At 42.3% G+C, this 18,842-nt stretch overlaps 1 protein-coding gene across 1 annotated transcript; it reads left to right on the top strand.

The window, feature by feature from the left end:
- Positions 1-1,259: 1,259 nt before the first annotated feature.
- On the top strand, positions 1,260-13,301 carry LOC108801688 (cytochrome P450 2F2-like; the record flags this gene model as incomplete). Its single annotated transcript, XM_018573593.1, has 6 exons — positions 1,260-1,420; positions 4,191-4,367; positions 7,548-7,689; positions 9,808-9,992; positions 11,391-11,532; positions 13,075-13,301. Coding segments are annotated over 6 exons (986 nt in total), but the record flags the coding sequence as incomplete, so codon positions are not given.
- Positions 13,302-18,842: the final 5,541 nt, after the last annotated feature.

The following is an 18,842-nucleotide window of genomic DNA, read 5'->3' as shown; positions in this document are numbered from 1 at the left end:
AAGAAGATGCTAAATTAGAAAAGAGAAGAAAGGGAGCCTATCCGTGGGTTACAATTGTGGGTGCCTGTGATGTAATGGGGTTTATAAATAGCACAATTGCATGCTGAATACTGTATTTTAAAAAAATAACCCCACAAAGGTACAATTTCTTCCTCCCAAGATAGTGCTAGTGAAAAAAATCATGCTCATGCAATTAGAAAGAGTAAAAGGTGACAGTCACAGGTGACTGATCACAAAAATGGAAGTCTCAAAATCATTTGCATCAACTTAGTGAGGTCCAACCTGTTTTACATATGTCTGGCAATGGTGGATGGACCACGGATCCATCTGCCAGCCTGCTCAGCACAGCTATGACTTTTTTATTGTGTTAAATCAATGACTCATCGGGTTGTCATTGCACTGTACCTTCCAAGTTTGGTAACATTCCAGATGCCAAATATAACACTTTTGGTAACTGCAGCTGGACATTGCTACATACACATGTGTTGAGCTAAGCAGTTGTTCTGTGAATTCTATGCCTTTCGTGCTGCTTCAATTCAATAGGAAAATGACACATTTGGTATAGCATAACATTGACGAAAGCCAAGGCTCATGGACATAGCTAGCTACAATTATGGTTCAAGCTGTCAGATATCAGGCCACCTAAGTCTGTTGAGTAAGGATGGGCAACCCAATTTTTAACTACATGGGTACTTTTGTTGGTCTGTTTATCAATGCTTTTATCCAACATTCATGCAACTTTGACCCAAGATTTGCACATGATTCATTTAGAAAAATATGTCAATCTTGGGTGAAAGCTGAATGATTCCTGGGTGAAAACGTAGATAATTGGACTCTTTAGTCTATCATTCATTATTATTATTATTATACAGTATTTATAGAGCGCCAACAGTTTGCGCAGCGCTTTACAATATAAGGAAGACATTACAATCACAATATAATTAAATACAAGATGGTAAGGAGGGCCCTGCCCCTGAGTGCTTACAATCTAAAAGGGATACATGAGGAGGTAGCTGTGTGGGGATGAATTGTTTGAGAACGTGATGGTTCAGTGGTTAGTTTGAGGTGGGATAGGCTTCCCTGAAGAGATGAGCCGTAAGGGATCGCAGTCAGAGTGGGAGACAGTCGGACAGGTTGGGGTAAAGAGTTCCAGAGAATGGGAGAGACTCTAGAGAAGTCCTGGAGGAAGGAGTTGACGAGGGAGCTGGAAATTCATGTATTTTGTGTGAAATTTTTTCATGGCTCTTTTTTATTTCTAGGAAAACCTTTTGATATTCTGACCATCCTTAATGCTGCAGTGGCCAATATAATCATCTCTATACTGCTTGGTCACCGATTCAGTTATGATGATCCCACTATACTGAGGCTCATGGGTTTGATTAATGAAAACATAAAGCTTATGGGTTCTCGTTACGCTCGGGTAAGTTGCTTCTTTTGCATGTGTGGGTAAGAGTTGTTCTAAATTGATTTGCTGTTTGGTCACCACTGAAGACTTTCTAAAAAGTAATCCGCAATCCAAGACACTGACAAACATACCGGAATAGATTGTGTATGCAGAACAATTTTCAGTTTCATTAGAGTGTATCTGTGAGCAAACCCTTTTTTGTTGTTTTGGATACAGTAGGTAATGGTTAAACTCCTTGTCAAGTTTTGTTGTTTGCTATCTGTGTTTTTAACTTGGAGACATAACAGGAAGTGAATACAAATTCCCAAAACAGATGTCCTGATTTTGCATTTCCCATCAAGTTCTGACCTGTTCAGAATGTCACCGGGACAAACAGAGAGGGTGAATCTCACCAGCGGGGACTTAGATAATAATGAAAACCTGACATATCAACACAACAACAAAAGTTTATGGCTCTCCATACACTGTATACTGTATATGTATGTGTTGCATTCATTATTTTTTAATTTATAGCCAGTGATGAAAACCTGTTAATAAATTCCAGACACACAAACTTTCATTTAAAGTGACATTAAACCCTCAGATTTTTTAACATAAACCAATACTGCAATGTGTGCCTTACTGTAATCCATGGTTGTTTCCCTTCTCTTTGCTGATCTTCCTTTTAAATCCTCATGTCCTCTCATGCTGGGGGAGAACTTCCCTTTGCCGCCGAGTGCCTCTTCCTGTAGTGCTGGCTCAGGTTGCAAACCTACACACAGACACCATGTATCCATTTCAGAGACAAGGCAGTCTGCTGCAAAACAGAAGTTCTGCCCAGCATGAGAACAGATACAGATTTAAAAGGAAGAGCAGCAAAGAGAAGGGAAACAACCATGGATTACAGTAAGGCGCACATTACAGTATTGTTTTATGTTAAAAAATCTGAGGGTTTAATGTCACTTTAAACCCCAACACCACTCAAAAACTCCCTCCCTACCATCCCTTCCTCCCACTCCCTCTAACCTATCCTGCCAGGTGCTTCATTTGTCTTATCTGGTGAAGAAAATTATACTCACGTCCCCCAATCCAGGTCCCTCGCCACTGTTTTCCCTGGTGGGGAGTGCTAATTGAATGCCACACAGTAACCTTCACCAGCCAGCCCCCTTGATTCCCCTTGGGCCGACGTCAGTAGTATTCTGGAACCAGAGTGGACCCCTCTAGTGGACAGCCAACAGAAATTGTCTATGTCACACAGGCAGTGAGGTGGACACCCAAAAGTTAGACCAGAGTAGAAAGTCTACAGAGAGGAGAAGGACCCAGCTGTGGATGATCACATAACCACAAATTAAAGGAGCACTATGAGGTGAGAGAAAATCACTCATCCTCATAGATCAAGCCAACGTGTGACAATGAAACTGTAGCTGTAGCTCCCGATATACTGAGCTTTGGGTCACGGGAGGATGATAGTATATGTCCTCCAGTGACCCTTAAGAGAACTATGGGGAAAAACACTTACCCCATAGTTCTCTTTTAACCTCTTGCCGTCCGCCCGTAGTAAAAAAACGGACGGACGGCACTGCAGCATCTGCGGGTTGCCGTCTCCAGACGGCAATTTTTTTCTGCTCGCGCGCGCCCCCTAGCGGGCACGCACGGGCAGAAAAGACCCTTCCAATGCGAACACCCGGTACCGGGTGTTTCACATATAGGCGATCAGCGGGTCCATAGCCCGCCGATCGCCTATATGTGCTCGTTCGCGTATGTGCTTTTTCCCCCCCCTTCCGCAGCGCTGAATACTGAAAAATGGCCTGGATGGGAAGGGGGTTTAACACCGCGGATGTCAACTGGTTAAGTAAAAAAGAGGACTTATAAAGTCTTTGTCTTTTTTTTCTCTTTTTTCACCCAAGCAATTAATGAGGAGAAGGGGAAGTGGGGTAATTTTAACCTGAAGTTGGCCTTAAATTATATTTTTCAATAGTCACAGGAATATAAATCCATTTTGTGAGCACCAAATGCCTATACAAACACACATATTACCTTGTAAAAGTAGCAGTGACATCATAACTGTGCTGTGCATAGTCTGTGCAGACATCAGAGCTGTGGGAGGGACCCAACATGTCCCACAGATTATAGACTGCCTGCAGGAAACTACAGACTAGGGGTGCAGAGACAAGACCAGTCACCTGCACAAGGAAAGAGAGCAGCAGTGATTGATCTTTATTTCAAGAAGCACACTGGATTAACCTCCTTGGCGGTATTCCCGAGTGTAGCTCGGGGTTACTTCTCCATACCCTGAGCTACACTCAGGAATATCCCATAGTATTTACTTACCTTGTCCCTCCAGCCGTGCGGTGTCCTCCGGCCGGCGCCGGCATCTGTCTTCCGGGTTCGGTCCCTTGCAAACGTATGCGTCGCACGGGGGCGGAACCGGCGGGAGATTCGAAAAAAAACGAAAAAATAATATAACGAAAAAAATCTGAAAAAAAATTGCGCCGAAAAAATTACGAAAATGAAAAGAATCATACCGCCAGGGAGGTTAATGCACAGATTTGGAATAAATACATAACGCTCATCAAGATTCGAGTAAAAATAGACAATGTATTTGGACAATATTTGCTTATTGTCACCATGGAAGGTCCAATTTAATTGTGATACTTCCATTATTCAAAAAAATGTCCATCACCATGAGAAGTATTTACAGTATCTTCCTTACATTCAACCTTCACATTCTATTAAATTATATAAATATATTATGTTTGTATAGTATGTGTTCAATTATATACATATTTATGTCTTCTTTTTAAAGCTGTACAATATCGTTCCAAAATTGTTCGACCTGATTCCAGGACCTCACCATAAAATTTTCGAAAATATGAACCAGATGCAAAATTTTATAAGAGGAACGTTTACTAAACAGAAGAAAAATCTAGATGTAAATGACCAGAGGAATCTTATTGATGCCTTCCTGGTGAAGCAGCAAGAGGTAAGGATTGCATTTAGTTGGAGATGAGTTAACTGATCTGGAGTGTTTGATATCCAGAATGGAGATTCTCAGGTATAATGATACATTTACTTATCATTTATTCACTTACCTGTACATTTTTTGAAGGTCAAGCCACCTCTTCCCAAACCTTTGTAATAAAGTAACACTAAACTCCGGAGTTAAACCCTAAAAATGCATTAAAGTACCTTAACTATTAACAAAAATGTATCTTATTTGTGTATCACTCGGCTGTAGATCCTCCAATCATCTCTGAATTGGTGCTGACACTGTCCTTCCTTCTGGAGGGGGGCTACTTGTGTTCCCCATGGTCCCTGTGTGTGTTGTAAAGTAGTCAACGCTCCAAGCTCGCTCACGTGATGGACTACAATCTCAGTACAGATTAGTAAACTAAATGAGAGATTGTAGTCCATCACAGGAATGAGCTTGGAGTGGTAGCTACTTTACAACACACACAGGGACCATAGGGAACAAAAGTAGCCCCCCTCCAGAAGGAAGGACAGTGTCAGCACCAAGCCAGAGATGATTTGAGGGCCAACAGCTGAGTGATGAACAAATATGGCACATGTTTGTTAATAAGGTATTTCACTGCATGTTTTAGATTTAACTAGAGTTTAGTGTAACTTTAACCAGTGAGCCCACCTATCCTAGTGATAGAACAATAGAAAGTTGTGGGAGGCGGGAGGGGTCGACTGGCCTTCAGCACACCAAGAAGTGCTCACACCTGCAATTTAGAAGCTTGTGAGACTTGAGGGTCTTATTGGTGAGCACTGAAGATATGTTCAGTTCCCTCTAGGTGAATGTATGGCATGAATATGATCACGCTTAATTTTTACCAATAATAATATTTATTAAAGAAAAAAGGAGGTACACAGCATAAAATCAGACAGAAGCAATCAAATCGGCACGACAGGTGTAAAACTAAAGCAGGAATAGAGTCCCAGTTGCAGACAGTAATCGTAGAAGACTCCAGGTCAAGGATCCAAGTGATTGAGATCCTAAAGAGATGCCAGTGGGTATTCACACGGGTTACGTAGGGGACTCTAGTCCAGAACAGCAACCTAGTAATAAAGTGTGCACCTAAATAATGGAAGAGAAAGAAGAAGACAAGGGAAAGAAAGAGAGAAGAAAGAAGAAACGAGAAAAGAAAGAAAAGAGAGATAGTAGGATCATGAAACCTGGAATAGCATAGCCTACAGAGTATAATCCACTATATCAAAGTTGCTTTGATAAAGGAAGCAGTTGACAAGTAAATGTCAGAATTGCTACAACAAGCAATATACAGTATTTCCCTTTCCACAATCCTTTATGGTCTTTGGGAGAAAACCAGAATACCTGGTGCAGGCCCACACAAGCACAGGGAGAATATGCAAACCCCATGTGGATGGCATCTGGGCTAGGATTTGAACATGGGACTCAGGTGCCTTTAGTTCTAACCCCTAAGCCATTGGGTCACCACAAGGGTATTGTGATCATGAATGTTAGAATAGCATAACCTACAGGATCATTTTCACTCCTTAAATGTCCCAGGCAAGCGCCTCCACGATCAGCTTATTTTTAAGCTTCTGGGACCCGCAGAATCCTGAATGAGGCATGGTGGGGAAGCCAGGAGCTAGCTGAAGCAGCGGGAGTAGGCTGGTAGGTTGAGGAGCACAAAGCTCCGTGCTAAGAAGCAGGGTGCCGGAGGGGGTTGCTGAGCCGACTTAAAACACGTCCACCATCGGCACCCACGCGCATGCGCCTTCCTATCATGCTTAATTTTTACCTGGCAGCTGCACTTTAATATGAGATGATGCGTGGACCTATATGAGTTGGACTTGATGGACGTATGTCTTTATTCAACCCCAAATACTATGTAACTATGTAACTATGTAATACAAACCATGCCTAGAGATAACAAAAATATTACCATGTTTATCAATTGTCATTTATCATCCACTCACAAGTCAATACTTTCCACTTGTCTAACGGGTTCTGCTGCATGCATGCAATCACATTTACAGAGCCCAAGACTGGTGGGAAAACATCACCAATCTTTCATTTGCTGATGAAACAATGCTCACAGCAGAAAATGTAGAAGGACTTCAAAGAGAAGGTTAAAGAGCAGAGCAAAAGGACGAGACCTGAGCTAACTATAATGAAAAACTAAGTTATGAAAACAGGGACAGCTACCTTCAAACTTGATGAATAAGTCACAGAACTAGTAGACAGCTTCTGCCTCCTTGGTTCAAGTATTAACAAAAAAAGATCCATCAGATAAGAAATATGACAGACCGGCCCATGGAAGATTAAGAATAAAAGATCTAGAAATGATCTTCAAAGTACTTATCGGTCTAAAAGTACAATTATTAGATTAGTCAGAGTATGGTGGCTATGAAAGCTGGGCAACGAAGATGCCTTTGAACTTTGAACCTCAGTGCCTGCAAATAAATATAAGACATATAAGGCAACTTGCTGGTAGTTAAAGTAGTAGTAAGGTCTGGGCGTTTTTTACCTTAATGCATTATCTGCATTAGGGTAAAAACGGGCCAGCACCTTTTTTCTCCCTCAGTCCCCCCCAGTCCACCCCACACTTACTTGTCAGCCACGCTCGTCCTCGCTGCCAGTCCTGAAGCGATCCTCCGTTCCCCGAACTTCCGGGTTGCGGGGGGAGGATGCTGATGGCAGAGGAGCCATAGGCGCCTTCTGCCATCAATCAACGAGGGAAGGGGCATGGCCTGCCACAGGGCTGTGTGTGTCTATGGACACACACAGCCACTGCGGGCACGAGCGCGCACAAGTGCCTCCATTAGAACGATGGTGGCACCCGTGCAGGGGGCAGGGGGGAAGAGTGCTGCGGGGACCCATTAGAAAACGAGGAATTAAACAGTTTTAAAGAAAACCAGCAACAGCCTCCAGCAAAGGAGGGTCCACGTAAAGGAAAAACAAAAAAAAATGTTTAATATCATTTTAATATCAAATAACACATTTTATAAGAGACTGAAATAGACTGCAGCATGGCGTTTAAGATGAAATCTATAAATACTGAGAACATACTAGTTAGCTACTGTACATAAGTTAGCACCCACCACCGCAGATACTTGTGCTCTCAGATAAACTCTCATGAATTATTTACGTATATTCTAATATACTACATTCGTGATTTACTTTTCCTTTATTTAGGGAAAAACAGAATCCACGCAGTATTTTCACAATGATAACTTAACCGCATTGGTGAGCGATCTTTTTGTTGCTGGAATGGAGACAACCACCACCACGATGAGATGGGCAATACTGCTAATGATGAAATATCCAGAAATACAAAGTAAGAAATCAAGTTTGATATTTTGTTTTTTCATACTTTAAGCTCATCTGGTGAAAAAATACCAGTCCCCACCCACCACCACCCGCTACCACAGCTCCTTTCCACTTCCTCTCACCCTTTCCGCTGTGGATTTTTTTTTCTTACTATGTAAAGCACGTTTGACTTACCTAAGTCCCCTAACTGGGTGTCCAAAGGTCCCTTTGTGCTGAAGTCACCGCTGAGTCTCCTCTTATGGATACTAAGAAGACCCACCCCTGCACAGCCAATAGGAAGTGTCCACATCACACAGACAGTGACGTGGACACCAGAAGAAGGACTCTGCCTCCTGTAACTAGAAGATACTAGTTTCTCTTTTGTGACCACAAGACTAATCTCTTCCACCTTTCATCCTTTTGTCCAATGTAGGTGCCATGATGGGGTTAAAGAGAAAGCTCTCAATGGGCAGGGGAAAACTCCTGAAGTCAGGCACTTAGTAAAGAAGTACAGCTAGTTTTACAGATCCACAGGGGAGATGTTTTCCGGGCTAATGTACTGACAGACATTTTCTGATGTCCACTCTGAGACATTTATTTCTATTTTTTTAGAATGTTGACAGGTTTGCATTAAAGAAAACCTGGCATGAAAGAAACAGACAGATAGTTAGTTAGTTAGTTAGTTAGTTAGTCAGTTAGTCAGTTAGTCATATATCCTGCTCCACTGAGGAGCATAGGGTCGAAATTAAAGACTTCCACTGTTGATAGTTCCCAGCTTTTGCTTTGATCTGCAGCCAGGTCAGGTTCACGTCAACAACCTTAATATCATCATATAGGCTGCACTGCCAGGAGCCTCTAGGTCTGCCTCTCCTGTACTGTCCTAGGGGATTCCAATCGAGCACCTGTCTACAGATTTCATTTGCGCCCCTTCGTAAAGTATATCCAATCCATCTCCATTTACACTCTCGGATCTCTGTTGCAACCGATCTTTGATGGCACCATCAGAGAAGCTATTAGAGATCCAATTTTGTGGCCACCAGGCCTGAATGATGTATCGCAGCAGCTGTTTACAAAAACCATGAGTCTCTCCATGTCTCATTTGCATAAAGCAGCACAGATTTCACATTAGAATTCAAGATTCAAATCTTTGTACGAAGACCAATTCGGTTTGAACTCCATATGTTACAGAGGCCTACAAAAGCACCTTAGGCTTTTCTAATTTGTGTGGAGATGTCAGGCAGATGGCTATTACTGATCTCTTTCTGAAAATGCTGATGTACCAGATGTAATGCTGACTATATGGCTTCAGTGCTTTGGGCTACTGGCTAGAATGTACTAATCTGCATTCTTCTTCTGGGCCAATTGCAGATTATATTAAAGTACTCAAGCAAGAGGGTCAAGCAATGATCATTTTAGAGTAAGTTAGTAAAGGCAGCAACCATGATGATCTAAACACAGGCTTACTTGCAAGCATGTAATTCGCTGCAATCAGAGCTAATATGAAAGGAGGTACATTTGAGCAAATCACCCCCGTCATCTTTTGTTTCCTTCCCAATTTTGTAACCAGTGAGATAAGTGGAAGTTTTCAATTTGTTTAAACATCTGTCTGTAGCTCATCCTTAAAGCATGTCTGGGCTTCCGCCACCCCTCTCCCCACCCACCCCTAACTAATTCATGGCATTGAATGCCCTTTTAACTAAATCCCGGGTCACATGATGCTCCAGAGTGAATCTTCTTTTAACACAACATGTGCCTGCCTCACATGGAGATTTCCTATTAGCTGTCCAGTGGTGAAGTCCTCTCAAGAGCCAGAAGAAAAATTTCAGCACTGACATTAGTGTAAGGGGACCATTGGCGACTGACCAGCAGGGGTACATCTGCAGCGCTGGATTACTGGTCCCCTGCAAACCGAAAAGGCACTGGCAACAAACCTGAACTGCAGACTTAGATGGGGAAAACATGCTGTAGGATGTAAGAAAAAAATGTACAGAATGGGTGAGAGGTGTGTGTGAGGTGGGTTCACTTTTGCTTAGAGTTGGGCTTCCATTTGGCTGAAATTCATCTAGTTGGTGACCTATGCATATCTAAATTTGCCTAAAATAATCATAATTCTATTGCCATTTTAACAGTATCTATTCCTCGGCAGAGAAAGTTCAAAATGAAATTGATAGCATTATTGGCACGGTTCCACCTCAAGCAGAGCACAGGAAGCAAATGCCCTACACCGATGCCGTGATTCATGAGATCCAGCGGTTTGGGGATATTGTACCAGATGGGGCTCCACATGAAACTACTCAAGATGTCACATTTAGAGGATATTTCATTCCAAAGGTGACTACATATTTTTATTTTCTAACATTCAATAGCTATTGGTGTAATTATGTTGTACAGGTTAAATCTTCAGCAGCTCTCAGGCCAAGAGTGTCACAGGACAAAATATAATTAGGGGAATTTATCAAAACTGGAGCAGACAAAATCTGGAGCAGATTTGCACTGCAACCAATCAGCTTATATTTCTAATTTTCAAATCTGAACTGTGCAAACTGAAGAGAGATGCTGATTGGTTGCCGTGGGCAAATGCTCCAGTTTCTGTCTGCTCCAGTTTTGATAAATTCCTCCCAGTGTGTTAAAGCAGAAAGCAGCAGAATAAGGACAGTGATCTGAAGAAATCTGGTTAGACGCATTAAAAGCCTTCATTTGTAAAAATTAAAGTGACACTAAACTCTGGAGGTAAATCCTAAAAATACATTCAAGTACCTCAACTATGAACAACAATCTTATTTGTCTATCACTCGGCTGCAGATCCTCCAATCATTTCTGAATTGGTGCTGACACTGTCCTTCCTTCTGGAGGGGGGCTACTTTTGTTCCCCATGGTCCCTGTGTGTGTTGTAAAATAACCACCGATCCAAGTAGACTCATGAGAAAGTAAGATGATATCTTTGCAATGTGAGGGAAATCCCCTCTTGTGGCATTCAGATCCAAATTTCCAAATTGCATTCGGGAGCTCCTGACTGCCACTCGGGTCTGGGAGCCTCAGCTTTAAAGGAGAACTATGGGGTCAGTGTTTTTCCTCATAGTTCTCCTAGGGGTCACAGGAGGACAAAAACTAGCGCCCTGCCTAGACCCAAAGCTCAGTATATCACTAGCTACATACTCTCTGCAGGGACATGATCGAGAAGTGAGCGAGCGACAGTATGTGTTCGCTCACCTCCCGATCTACTGAGCCAACCTGTGACAGTCTCATTGTCACACGTCGGCTCGAACTATGAGGTTGAGTGAAAATCACTCACCTCATAGTTCTCCTTTAAGTAACATATGTATAGGGCTCCCAGACCCGAATGGCATTTGCGATCTGAATTTCCGAATTGCATTTGGAAGCTCCTGAATGCCATTTGGGTCTGGAAGCCTCATCTTTAGTAATATTCAGGAGCTCCCAAATGCAATTCGGAAATTCGGATCCTGAATGCCATTCGGGTCTGGGAGATTCAGCTTTGGTATTAATATCTGTATGTGGTTTTCTGTGGTATTCGCAACGAACATTCGTAAACTCATCCGAAACTAACAAAAATTCGGATATTGGCCGTATCCGAAACAGAACTGAATTGAATTTTGGATCCGAATGCCGAATTGCAAAATAACGAAATATCCGAACCAAATGTTTCCGCAGCTTACATGTCTATTATATATATATGTATTTATTTATTGATTCACAGTTTTATTCTTGCAGGGCACCACTGTGTTCCCATCGCTGTACACAGTACTGAGAGATGAAGCCTATTTTGAAAAACCCTTTGAGTTCTATCCGGAGCACTTTCTGGATGAAGAAGGACATTTCAAAAAGAATGACGCCTTCATCCCATTCTCTATAGGTAAATCTTATCAGTATGTAATGATGGGAATTTAAATAACTGGACAGGATACACAGCAGTTTTCATCACTTCCAAAAAGTTTCAGATACCTGAGCTGATCTGGTATTGCTTTCTCCCATTGTAGGCTACTCGCTATCTCATGCTTTCTTATTCATGAATGATGCAACTGTTCAAAATAACTATCGTTTTACTGAAAATATTACATCTTCCTGAAATCAATTGCACTGCCATGTTGGATCACTTTGATTCATGATTGATCATTTCTATGGAAAAGGGACAATCTCCTTTAATGAAAAAATGATTCAAATTAGACAAAATCAGTCTTGTTATTATTGTGTCAAACAATCTCTTGTTTTACACAATCAAATCTATGACAGATTGTAAGTTTATTACTATGGGGCCTTTATTCATCGTCCATCATTCTAACCCTGACCACACACATAGGGGTCACATAGGGGCCGAAGTGCAGAATGACTTTGACTCAGCCCATACAACATCTGGATCGGCTGAGCCGAAGCTCCGACAGCTCACTTGCTGCCGTTCGCCCCTATTCACATAGCGGCCTAACGGCAGTGAGTGAATAACATTTGGCTCTGCTATTCTGCTCGGTACCTCCGTGGTACCGAGCAGAATAGCAATTCAATGAAAAAAGTTTAAAAAAACCAAACAATTAAGTTGAAAAAATATTTTTTTAAATGTAAATAAATGTTAAATCTAAAAAAAAAAAAAAGATTGAAAAAAAATATTAACAACCGGGCAGAGCTAGCAATGAATATCAACTGGGCGGGGCTGGCCAAGCCGTCCTGGCCGGCTCTGCCCAGTTGTCATTGTTTAATGACAGTTCAGCATCCCCAGCTAATTTGGGGACACTGATCTGTCATTACAACTAGTTGCAGCCAGCCGTGAGATCACAGATGACTCCGCCCAGCCGCCATTTGCAAGGCGTTCGGCCCGCTTCGGTTGTCACTTCGGCTCGGTGGAGCCAAATCAAATGCCTTAGGCTTGGCTGAGCCGCTCGGCTGCCTTCGGCTGCTGTAGGGGCTATTGTAAATAGCCCCCAGCGGCCAAAGAGAACCAAAGGATCAGCCTGAAGCTACAGCTGGATCCTGTGGCTCCTTTGTGAATAACCCCCTCAAAAATACATTCCCTTGTAAAGAAACAACTAAAGAACGATCATTTTGGCATATATCTGCACAGAACGAACATTCTCAGATATTCACAGAGAGAACATCCTGTAAATTCTTTAGAAATAGGCCATGTGTGGGGTCAGTGTTAGAATGAGGGGAGATGAATGACTACAACCAGTTGCTGTCTAACCCAGGAGCCAAAATGAAAGCTTGCTGCAATAGGATTGCTGTTATGTTGTTTTCTTTTCTATGAGAATTGATCTTCATCAAGGGTTTCCAGTTGCTTTCAGCTGATCTTTATTATTATGTATGCCTAATTGACAACTTACAGAGCAACAGATGCCCACACAAGTACTGAACAATGCAGTTAAAGTTGATTTATCTGTAATATACCCTTGTTGTGTACTCTTTCTAGGTAAAAGAAGTTGTGCTGGTGAAACTTTGGCCAAAATGGAGCTTTTCCTCTTCTTCACATCCCTAATGCAGAACTTCACCTTCCAGGCTCTCCCCGGGGCTGAGATAGACCTTGAACCAGCAGAGGCAGGAACTCATGGACCAAAACCTTACCAACTTTGTGCAGTATCTCGCAGCTAATATGTATATTTAACCAATGTAGAACAAACTAAGCTACGTCAGCATAGAAACATCTCCTCTATCCAAAAATAAGAGACAAAAATAAAGTGTTCTGAATCGGCAGAAATATATTTTTTCAAACATCTGCTGTATTCATGTTTGTTTCCTTTGTGTTAACAATTTCCCTTTGGCCGAGACTTATACTATCTCCCATTGGGCATTCTTGAAGAGTCTGCACATGCATAAAGGGTCAGGATACACAATAAGCATTGTATTTAGAATGTATTAAGTTGCTGACGGGGTGTAATGGGAAATTTTGGAGTTAGGTTGCCTTGTGCTTTATTGATACATAAAACCTCATGAATTATGGGTAATTTGTATATGCACGTGAAGGAGATAGTGACATTCCAAGTGCCTGAGAGCCAATACACTGTGTCTTGTCTTCTTTCTCATACTGGTACTATAGACTTCATGTAGCTCCTTCCCTGCCCTATACTAAATTTATGCTATACACCCTTTCTGTGTTCTTTTCATTTGTAGACCTGTAACTCATGTGCATGTGTGACAACGTACATGCAGTATAGAGAGAGATATTACTCCTCTTTTCTAAAACTGTTGAACCAATAAAATATTTTGTAGGAAAAAAAACTGCAGCTGGTGTCTGACTTATTCTGAGACATTTGTAAATATGTCAATGGTAATATTGTTCCATGGCTCCTGTTGATTGTTATATCACTGGCTCCCACTTCGCCAACGTATAGAATTCAAAATACTAACAAAAACCTACAAAGCCATCTACAACTCCGCTCCAACCTACACCACCCACCTCATCTAAAAATATCACCCAAACCGCCCTCTTTGCTCTTCCCAAGACCTCCTGCTCTCCAGCTCTCTTGTCACCTCCTCCCATGCATGCCTTCAGGACTTTTTAAGAGTGTCTCCCATGCTCTGGAACTCTGGTGTATGGTGTATGGCCATCTTAAGGTCTCTGGTGTATGGCCATCTTAACGTCTCTGGTGTATGGCCATCTTAAGGTCTCTGGTGTATGACCATCTTAAGGTCTCTGGTGTATGGCCATCTTAAGGTCTCTGGTGTATGGCCATCTTAACGTCTCTGGTGTATGGCCATCTTAAGGTCTCTGGTGTATGACCATCTTAAGGTCTCTGGTGTATGGCCATCTTAAGGTCTCTGGTGTATAGCTATCTTAAGGTCCCTGGTGTATGGCCATCTTAAGGTCCCTGGTGTATGGCCATCTTAGGGTTCCATTCCCACCTGGGCATTTTGTGACTTGAATGCCTAAGTGCTACAAAGCTCAACAGGATGAATGTCATTGGTTCCAATGTCCCCTGTTCACATATGAGCATTCTGTTGCTTGAAGCAAAATGCCTGTAGCTCTAAAAAGTACATGAACTTCTTTTGCAGCAGAGTCAAGCTTTTTGACCAGAAAAGACTTCAAAAGTAACACTTGAAAAATGTGCAAACAAATATATTTATCAAGCTTTTTTTGTCTAGTAATTTGTTTTGTATTGGTTAAAAATAAAAAAAAAGACTTTAAAAAAAAGGCCGGAACACTCATAAAAAATTCCTGTACACTTTCCCCCTTTTGCTGGCAAAATTGCGACCAAGTGGGTAGTCTACCTCACGTTTTTTGGTTCTGTAAACATTTGACAGGTATCGGCACTCAATCTCTAGGCTCCTGACCAAATTTTCAGGTATTACATCCCCACTGTCACCTGAGACAGCACTCTTAAGTATCTCTGTTGATAGATATGCAACTCAATATAGATCTGTTGTCATGCATATCTTGTTTTCAGCTACAATCCTTATAGCCCGCAATTGGCGTTCCCCCCATATCCCATCCATATCTGAAATTTTCCATAAAGTCTCCTTCAATTGCCACTACGAGCAGCTCATTGCATATATATTCCGTTTCTGAAATTGAAAATGTAGTTTGACTTTGTCTCTCTTACACTGTGCACCCTTATTGGAACAAATTGATCGGTCCATTGCTCCTTCCTGCTCTCTTCCATACCCCTTACCCCCCCTCCCCCCCCCTTGTGTTGCTCTCCCTCCACCCTACCCTTTACCTACCCCCAACCCCCACTACAGTCTTTGCTATCTCCTCCACCTGCAACACCTCTTTATTTCTAGACCTTCTCATCCTGGAATAAAGTGCCCAATATCGATTTTACGACCCTCATTAGATTTTATCTGTAGTCATCGATTTCCAGGCACTTGGAATATTCTTACTTTTATGATTATGATGTCTATAATTGCACCTGCTCTGATTAACAGTACTAAATATAGCTCTGTGTCACTGCACTTGACGATGCTGCACTAGATGTCGGATGTCACCGGTATGGTTTGCGCTGTATATTTTATATTTCTTAATAAAAGTTGTACAAACGCTAAAAAAAATCACCCAAATAAAACACCAAAAGACGCTCAGCTCAAGTATAAATGGAACTAAATTATGTAATTAAAATACTTTAGCGAGCCATAGACATTAGGTGATAGTTGCACCATACCCAATCCTTTGGGACGGGTTAATACTTTCTGCTTTTAGAGTTGACATGAGTTTATTCTCTATGCTCACAGTGCACAGGGAGAGGCAGGCTTTGACTTGTATCCAATGTCGATGACTGTGGAAGAGGTTGGAGGAGTTTTATCTAATGACAATGTTCAGCAGTATTACAAAGGTGAAGCAAGTTTCCTTTCTGACCGAGGTGAAGCGAGTTTTCTTTCTGACCGAGGTGAAGCGAGTTTCCTGGTTGGAGACGGTTGAGTTCTTCAAATAACAAGTGATTGATTCTCCACCAGAGACCCCAGAAGATGAATGATAAAATGGTCTTTCCTTTATAGTACGGTCGGCCAGTGGGGTCAGCTTGTACCGCACACATGAGACTTTCTTTTGATCAGTTTCATGCTGTATATGTATAATGTTTATTATTATGTGCGTTTGTTGACTTACTTGTTTCCCCATTGTATAACTGGTGATATTATTTTGCACAAGTCGAATCCCAGAGATTTTTAATTTGAGTCTTAATAATAAAAACTGTAAAAAAAATAAGAGGTATTTTTGGTAATTGTGTTTTTTAATTCTTAAAACTTGTTGTTCCATTTCAGGTCCATGAACCATTTTTACCAACCTTTCGTAAAGTAGTATTCATCTTTTTTGTTTTTTTTTATGAATCCAGATCAAACAAATATACATTGCCCAGCAAAGTATTTATTTACATTTTTGCCCAAGCACAGTCATTATTATTATTGTTATTATTATATTTGTATTATTATTATTGTTATTCATGATTTATATAGCGCCAACAGTGTGTGCAGTGTTGTGCAATATAAGGAGGACATTACAGTTGCAATACAAATCAAGACAAGATGGGCTTTCATCATGTTTCAGAACAGCTCCAATTCTCTTAGCTCGGCTTCCCTGAAACTTCCTGATTTTTACTGCATGTATTGCTAAGAGTACAGAAATAATTTCCTATAGCAAAGCCAAATACACAGAGGCAAAACTATAAACCTCAGGGCTCGGTGCAAGAAGCCATGAAGGGCCGTCTATAAAAAAAAGCATGATTAGAGTGGTGTTAGTAAGCAAGCAGAGGCAAATCTCCTCCGGCCTCCTCTTAGGGTATATGGAGTAGTGAGCAAGCAGAGACAAATCTCCTCCCGCCCCCTCTAAGGGTATATGGAGTAGTGAGCAAGCAGAGGCAAATCTCCTCTCAGAGTATATTGAGTGAGCTGATGCTTACTGGGTAGAACGTGGTGTGAGTATCAAACACTGTGGGAGGGAGCTGTAGAGCATTGGCCTGCTGTATGCTGGGAGCTGTAGTCCCAGGAAGCAATATTGGCACCTCAGCGGTTACTTTCTGGCCCCTCCTGCTCCCCCAAGTGAGAGGGCGCCAGGGCCCGGTCGCACATGCAACTGGTTCAAATACTCATGTCACATGTCTTGATTACAAAGACAACACAATAATGAAATCTGAAGATCACATAGACTGGATTGCACAGTTTATTGTAGCAGAACATGCAGCCTGCAGGCAGAATAATCAGCAGAAACATTTACTGTCAGTATGTTATGGTGAAGATAGAGGTAGGACAGAGGTGAGCCCCATCTGGAGCTAATGTTACATTATCACAGATTAGACTTTGGCCAACCATCGCTTGTTGCTAAAGATAGCTGTGAGTGAAGAAAAAAAGCAAACAAAAGAGGGAAATGGATTTCAAACTGAACCTCAAAAAGTGTTTAGTAGACAGATGGAATACACATACAGGACCTGTTTTACCTGACAAAGAAATTGTAATTCTGTCTATCCAGTCCGGAAATGTATACAGCTCTGTTAGACAGCACAGCCCCGTCTACCAGAGAAATGGGCTGTATCTTTCTCAGTTTTATTTACAGGTCCACTCCACATCCCACCGTTCACAAAGGACAGGTCATCACCCTTTATCCCCCATTCACACTTGAGTGTGAGCGTTTTCAGGTGATTTTTAAGCCTTTCTTTTATTTTTTTTAGGCGTGAGCATTTTTGTTTTAGCCAATGGAAAGCTAATTCCTAGGAAAAGGAAACACTTGTTAGGGAGGAAATCACACACACAAGTTATGTACAGTTTTCAGGTATTTTTCAGCCATTCCCAATGAAGTCTATGGAGGCAAAAAATGCCTGAAAGGAAACTTATTTACTTTTCAGGGCTTCATGCTACAAGCGGCAGGCGGCACAACACTTGGGTCTATAGGGGCACCACTGAAAATAATGGGATTCTTCATGTTGAGTGTTGCTGGACATTGGGAAACAAGTATCAGCTTGCTCAGGTGTGAATGGAAGCCTGAAACAGAACCAGCTTCAAGATAGTGATTGGTGTGTTTCTTCCCAGAACACAGTTTTTTCAAATAAAGTACAACATGTAGTCACACAAGAGGAGAGAGGTTGACAGGCTGCAGGCACACAGACCTGGACAGTCCAGGTTTTGAGTCCTGTATGTGCTGTGTCCGGACACAAGATGTCTTGATGTCAAGCAGACAGGGGCAACCACGGGGGCCTGGTGTTCCAACTTGAGTGCATGGAGGAGGTATGGGACTTGGAGGGATGCTGAAACTCTGGGAGCAAGGAGGTGTCTGAAACATAGGGTGCAGATAAGTCTTGAAGGGCTCACACTCCTGGCCATCTCTCCTTTTTCTCTCTCCTGGCTGTCTCTCCTCACCCTCTCTCCGGGCTGTATCTCCTTCCTCTCTCCTGACTATCTCTCCTATCTCTCTGCCTGCTGTCTCTCCTCGCTCTCCTGGCTATCTCTCCTCACCCTCTCTCTCCTGGCTATCTCTCCTCACCCTCTCTCCCCTGGCTGTCTCTCCTCATCCTCTCTCCTGGCTGTCTCTCCTCACTCTCTCCTGGCTGTCTCTCCTCTCTCTCTCCCCTGACTGTCTCTCCTTGCTCTGTCTTGGCTGTCTCTCCTCTCTCTCTCCCTCCCCTGGCTGTCTCTCCTCGCTCTCTCTCCTGGCTATCTCTCCTTGCCCTCTCCTTGCTGTCTCCCTTCACTCTCTCCCCTGGCTGTCTCTCCTCGCTCTCTCTCCTGGCCGTCTATTCTCACTGTCTCCTGTATATT

Source organism: Nanorana parkeri, unplaced genomic scaffold (genome assembly GCF_000935625.1).
Source record: "Nanorana parkeri isolate BGI_ZX_2015 unplaced genomic scaffold, ASM93562v1 scaffold2444, whole genome shotgun sequence".
Lineage (NCBI taxonomy): Eukaryota > Metazoa > Chordata > Amphibia > Anura > Dicroglossidae > Nanorana > Nanorana parkeri.
This window is presented reverse-complemented; position numbering and strand designations above follow the sequence as displayed.